This window comes from Protobothrops mucrosquamatus, unplaced genomic scaffold (genome assembly GCF_001527695.2).
Source record: "Protobothrops mucrosquamatus isolate PMUCROS unplaced genomic scaffold, P.Mucros_1.0 scaffold1266, whole genome shotgun sequence".
Lineage (NCBI taxonomy): Eukaryota > Metazoa > Chordata > Lepidosauria > Squamata > Viperidae > Protobothrops > Protobothrops mucrosquamatus.
Window position 1 is genome coordinate 41858 of NW_015387472.1, and position 7062 is coordinate 48919.

Consider the following 7062-nt stretch of genomic DNA (forward strand, 5'->3'; position numbering starts at 1 on the left):
GGCTGAAGCCGAAGCCTGGTGAGCGGCGTCTGACAGAGCCGCGCATCCTCTTTCACTCCCTGCCGGTTCAGGGAGAGCCCACGGTGGGTCGCTGACTAGATCTCCTCCTCCGCCGCCGCCGCTGCCACCACCTCCGCTAACTACGTTGTCGACGGCAGCCCCGGTTGGCCTAGTTTATTTACCGCAACCCCGACATTTACTCTTCCTTTCCCTTCATCGGAAATACATTTTCCTCCCTTTACCCCCTCCTCTCTTTTTTTTCTTTTTTCTGCGCCCATTTTCTTTCTTCGCGCTCTCGCCCCTCGATTTTTTTTTTTTCCCCCTTCCTCTTTCGCATCGCACAATGCGGCTGAAAGGCCGGGGATGCTGCACCCGGAGCGGAGGCAACGGCGATGGGGAGGAAGGCAGCGGAGAAAGACGCGGGCCGCCCCCTCCGCCGATGCGGAGCCCCTTCGTGCACCGGCTGCACTTCAGCGCCCTCCAGAAAGCAAAGGTGGGTGTGTATGTGGGTACGCGTGTACGCGCGTACACATGCATGCGTGCAAGCAGGCCAGCGTCAGGAGAAAAAAAAAAAAAAAGCAAAGGAAAGCCACTTCACCGCCCCAAATACGTAATGGTGCCTCCCCCCCCACTCCCTAGGTCTCCAAACAAGTATGCGTGTGTGCGCGCCCCCGCGAAGCAGCAGTTGCTTGCTCGTGTCTGCGCCTGAGACCTCCACAAAACCTCTCGGGGCTGTATTAACAAGAGGTAAGCGTGTTGAGAGCGAGAAAGCGAAACAGCGTGGGTAGCTCTGCCTGTTAGCAAGAAACGGTACTCTTTGTTAGCCTCGTAAGCACCAACGCAGGCATTAGAACCCTTCCTTCTATCTAGAGCTGTAGCTATGCGCTGGGGCTGTTGCCTCTAAGTGTCCCTTGAGGTTAGTGTAGGGGAGGAAGGGCAGCAGCTACATGTGGGAAGAGGCGGGTATTAGTTGCTTGATTATCCTAACAAAGGGAGCTGAAGGCCACAGTAGATGGAGCCAAATTATTAAAATAAGTAGAGTAACTCCAGAAGGTATTCTTAAAAAATAATAATAAACCCCACGCTATATTTTTTGTTTCTCAAAAATGCAAATCGCAGCCAATTGGTATACTTGGGACTTAATATTTTTGGTCTTCTCCTGCTTGCTAGACCCCAAAAATAGTAATATCAAGAAGTTGTTGCTGTTTGGGGCTCCCTCTTTCCGTGTGCCCTGCCCCCCTTTTTTCTTTTCTTTTTGGAAGTTTTTCCCCCAGTCCATCATAGTTATTGGTATGTTTTTGTGGCCCTTCAGAATCCTGACACAAAGCATTGAGAGGTGGATCCTTGCAAACCACCTCTTTGGGCACCCATGCTTATTAGCACTATTTGTAGTCCCTTGTTTGGTTGAAGGCAAAACTACGGTAGTCAAGGAGTTGCAAGATCTTGATCCCTGAAGTTGTTGCTACTTCAGATTGCTGTCTTAATAATAATTATGGATAGAAACAATTATCAGTACCTGCCGAAAATTCGCATTCACTAGGATTATTCAACTGTCCTCAGTATTCCAATTTATTATTACCTTTTTAAGCTGGAGTCTCCCAGAGCATTGTATCCAATTCAGTTCCTACACCCATGTGATTTTGACTCCCAAAATAAGCTGACATAACTTCTTGATGGTACTATTTTTGGGGGTCTTGCAGGCATGAAAGACCAAAACTATCAGTCCCAAGTAAACCAGTTGGCTGTGATTGCATTTTTGAGAAACAAATACAGTACATATATCTTAATTGGTTCTAGGAAAACCAGCCAATCTCAGATATAGAATACTGACAGATACTTCTTGGTATGTACTCAAAACAGCCCCATCTTTTCATGCATTCATGCGTACCTACCAATTATGTGCTGCAGAAGTCAAAAGAAGAGAAGAGTGACTTGGAACAGAAGCTGTCTTGATATGTAGGATTTGTTTTATTAGAGGGAGAAAGAATTGAACTCTGCTTTGAGGTCATTGCCCTACCATCTTTACAAAGAAATTGCTCTATTTGAGAGAATAAGAACCATACTTCACTTACTAATATTTATGTTTTAAAGTTCTCCTGAGAATAAATACAATTTTAATCTCCATATCTATGTAGCCCAAAATGAGAAAGTTGGGCTTACTATATTCACCAGAGGGTGATGGCAAACTGACTGTGGCAGCTGAATATGATTGAGGTTTGCTGTAATTCAAGCTTAATCAAACCCAGTGGTTAATCAAGATTACTTAGAAGTACAGCAGTGATTTTCATTACAACTAAACTATACATATGCTTAAAATCTTAAAAACATTTAAAAGTTTAGTTGCAAAGAAACCTTAGCTTAATGTCCTAATATCTAAATTATTGTAGAGGCCATTTTAACGCCATTTTATTTTTATCAGTTATTTTTATCAGTTTACCTTCAGCTACGTTGTAATTCCAAGGATAGGAACATGAAATAAGATATATACCTCACATTTGATTGAGGACTTTGCATCAGAACTTCTCTGGGGTTTTTAATATGTCTGAAAATTAATTGATTTTGGAAATAGTGGATTAAACAAATTGTGGCCTAATGTGTGTTCTTTTGTGACGTTCTTTTAACAGTAATAATACAGGATATTCAGAGTATGTACAGAGAACCCAAGAGTAGTTACAATATTTCATGTAGGTAGCATCACCATAGAATTCTGATCCACTTATCTTTTTTATAGTAGTGGCACCAATATTCTGGTAATATTCTGTGTGCAAGAGCATGATGAGGAAGGCATTTTGTCTGTACAATAGTTATGTGGTCTGGAAATCACAGAAGTAATTTGCATTGATACCTGGTGCTATGTCACAAACAGAGTGGTGTTTGTAGTGGCCACATTGTAAAAAGACTATACAAAACTTGTAAATTGATAACAGTACTGTACTACTTTTGGGTAGCTTAACTATTTTTTAGCTTCCTTAAATATTCATTAAGATAGCTAAAACTGTTCATGATTTCCTTGAATCTTTGCTCTGTGATTTATAAAATTGAATTATTAAAAAAAATCAAAGTATAAACACTAGAAAAATGTGCTTATTATGTCCTCTTTTCTAGTTCCAGAATTATGCATGAAATTAAAAATGTGTCCATTCAGACCTGTCTAATCCCAGTCATCAATGATAATTAGTCATTGATTCACCTTTCTTTGCCAGCAGCTTTCCCTATTTGTGCTAAGGCATAGAGAAAGTGAAACATCAGGTTAAGTCTCAACATAAAAAAATGAAAAGTGTATATCAAGTCAGTATAGTGTAGCGGTTCTCAACCTATGGATCGCGACCCTATTTGGGGTCGATCGACCATTTCACGGGGGTCGCCAAGCAAGGCTGTCCGCCATTTTTTCCCCCTTTTCCGGCGGGTGCCTTACCTCCCTTGAGCTGGGCCAGCTGGTGGTCGGCCTGCTCCGTCTCTGCCGCTTGCCAGCTACGCCTCGGCCGGCGCAGGGGGCGGAACCACGCATGNTATTCACAGAACGTTGTTATATTTCCTATATTAATTGACAAATCCAATGTGTTCCTTAAACTAAGCTATGTTTTGATGTTACCAGTGTTAGTTTAAGCAGACCATGCAAAGGTTTAAATTAATTTGCTTCCTCCCCTTTCACATCAGGCTAGAAATAAACCAGGATTGATATTTACGTTGAACCCAAGATACAGTGAATTAAATTTTTACTTAATCATTCCATACTTAGTTGGCTTTACAAATCAATCAAAACTGTTAACCAATCCCTATTTGGGTTCACACAACACATTAAATCAGATCCAAAAATCAAACAAACGACATTATGAACCTTGGTGTGATATTTAAGAAAAATCTATGTAGGTGAAGGAGATTTTTTGCCCCTATTCTTTTTGCAGCCTAAAACTTTGAGAGTTGGGGGATTGTTTGAGGACTATAGGGAATCCCACCTTCTGATCTTTGCATAAGTGATATTCAATAAAATAGTGGATTTAGTAAGCACTTAACATCATGTATGTTTGAGTGTTTTTTTTTAAAAAAATCCTGTTCTTATTGTTTGTATAAGAAGGATTCCCAAAATATCAAATAACAAATGAAACTAAAAAGCATGAATTAAATTCATTTTTCCATTTCAGTTTCATGTAGTTCCTGAATAATTATGAATTGGTTGATAATAGCACTGAAATGTGTTAATATGCATCTAAACCTCCTATCAGTGTTTATTTTATGTAACTATTTAGAAACATTTATTTTTAAGTTATGTGCTTCTATGATTAAAAGTAAACTAAATGTATTAATATGTTTTTTTTTCTGAGTAGCAGATTCTCTTCTCAATTCCTGTTACTTTTTTACTACAAAGATATTTTTACCTAGTTAAGAACAAAAATTAGATTTTTAGGCATGTAAGAGTTTTAAGAGAACTAGAAAGCAGTAGATTGTGAGTTTTAGTCTATCCCTTGAACATTGCTTGATGATTTGGGGCCAATCACTCAGTCTCAGCCCAACCCACCTCATAGGAATGTTGTGTGGAAAATAGGCAGGAATATTAGTTATATTTGTCACCTTGAATTATTACGTTACCATATTATAAAGGCAGGATAAAAGTTATAATTTGCATGAAAAAATCCTAGAATTCTATATGTTCCATAAAGATTAACAACATAACATAGAATTTTTCTAATTGTTTTTTGTAGCTATTTCTTTTTTCTTGAACCCAGGAAACTAATCATCTCATGGGATTGACCAGCTGCAAAACTGCTTGCCTTGCATCTATATTGCATCTTTTCTGCTGGCTCACTCAGCTGTTTTCATATAATATAATGTTAATATAAATGAGAGATCGAATACAAAATAAGGGGGGAAGGTGGATACTGTTTTTCAGGGAGAAGAAAAGGCAAAGAGGAATATAGGTATGAGTAATTTTCAGATTGTGTTGCTTATCTGCTAATTTAGATATAGAGATGGTATTTATGGAATGAAAATATTTCAGATGATTCAAATTTAACTTCCACTACATAGATTTTTACTCATTTTTTTTTTAAAAAGTCTTTGTTGAATCACATTGCTTCATAGTCATCCTATCATCAAGATCTAAATAGCATATTTCTCATCTGTGGTTTCTAACAGATGAGTCCTCACCAGAGACAAGAGAAGTGCTTAATATAACCCTGAAAATGCACAAATTAGATTGCCTTAAATTCCATTAATTTCATTGGAAAATTGTCATATTTATGCTGAATTGAATCAGATCCTTAATTTTAGTTCCTTTGTGTGTTTGTTTATATTTAACATGCTATTAAAGTTGTTTAGTGAAACAACTTGGGGCAGAGATAAAGTTGTGTGGTGGAAAGCATAACACCTGCCATTTATTAAGATTTATTAAGATTCTTGAGCAAAACTCTGAGCCAGGTAGAATAAGGTACATCTTACAATCTTAAACAACTATATACATATTCAGAGAAACTGAACACAATTGCGGGGATCCGGAGTATGTAATCTCACATGTTAAATTAACATACATTAGACAACATAATTATTATTCCAAAATTAAAATAAAATAGGCAATGAAAAATCACTTCCATATTGTTGCAGAGATAACTAAATGCCTGTATCTATGAAGTCACAGGAGTTCAACGTAACTGGAAGACAACTTTATTTTTTCATCAACTTATTTTAGGTATAAAGTCTCCTTACATGTATTCTTTTTTAAAATGCAGTAAAAATATTCACTTTTTTTTTTTTTGCTGTGGCTAGTTCAGTTTTCATTTGTACCTGTAATCATATCTTTCTTTTTCTGGTACAGTACCGTATTTTCCGGCATATAAGACGACTGGGCGTATAAGACAACCCCCAACTTTTGAGAAGATTTTCAGGGTTTAGAAAGTCGTCTTATACGCCAGAAAATACGGTAATAATTTGTGAGGAAGTATTTCAAGTTTATGTTCAACTTTAACTGCTATTTCTTTTGCCCGGAAATCCATCTGTCCCCTCAAGAGCTATCCAATGAGTCTTAGTACAATTTGCATGCAATAATTCTATTTGCAAGATAGTCCATCTGTAATGCTCTATCATACTATTTGTTTTCTTTGGTATATGATCTAGGGACTTTTTTTTTCTTCCATTCATTTGTGTCTAATTCTTGGGGACTGTGTGAACATGTCCTTGCAGCTTTCTTCCCGAGGTTTTTCTGAAGTGGTTTGCCATTCCCTCTTTCCTAGGGCTAAGAGAAAGTGACTGACCCAAGGTCACTTAGCTGGCTTTATGTCCAAAGCAGGACTAGAACTCACAGTTCCCTGGTTCTAGCCTGATGCCCTGATCACTACACCAAGCTGGCTGTCTCTAGGGACTTAGTTACCATCAAAGACAGTCCATAATTATTTGAATTGTTTCTATAAACTTTATAGATTAATCAATGACAGAATATAAAATACCTGTTTATTAGGTAACACCAGTCCTGATCTCACTGAAAATCTAATAGAGTTATAAATAAACTTTCAATTTGAGGCTCTGCTGCTTATGAACTCAAGGTTAAAATGTAGGTAGTGCTTTGTTTACTAAACAGTGAATAAGAATTATTCTCACCAGTTACTACTTAGCATCTGCTGGTGTCTTACCATTCTAGAATAGCATAGTGATTATGATATCTAAGAGCTCTGCTGATATGAAAAGAATTTGTTTTTCCTCAAAAGGAACCAGCCAAATGGCAAAAAGCCCATAAAGTGTCTGTGTTATTAAACAGAATCCAGACTAAATGTGAGAATTTTATATCCATGTCATGGCAAAAGAGTTTTTCTTCTTTTTTACTATGTTGAAAGCTGCCAGCAACAGTCTCTGGTGCCTAACTGTGGAAGAACCCCCGTTCAGAGGATTAGTATGTGAATTTTGTTTGATTGGCGAAGATGGGGAAATCATCAAATTTGCAGATGACACCAAGCTGGCAGGAATAGCCAACACTCCAGAAGACAGGCTTAGGATAAAGGAGGATCTGGACAGACTTGAACACTGGGTGCTATCTAACAAAATGAAATTCAATGGTGAAAAAAGTAAGGTTCTACA

General features: G+C 38.0%; 1 protein-coding gene across 1 annotated transcript in view; it reads left to right on the plus strand.

The window, feature by feature from the left end:
- Nucleotides 1-430: 430 nt before the first annotated feature.
- LPCAT1 (lysophosphatidylcholine acyltransferase 1) overlaps nucleotides 431-7062 on the plus strand; it is a 50792-nt gene continuing 44160 nt past the window's right edge. The window contains exon 1 of the mRNA XM_015821174.2: nucleotides 431-493. Coding sequence (XP_015676660.2) covers nucleotides 440-493 — 54 coding nt within the window. The 5' untranslated portion in view covers nucleotides 431-439. The remainder of the gene's footprint in view (nucleotides 494-7062) is intronic.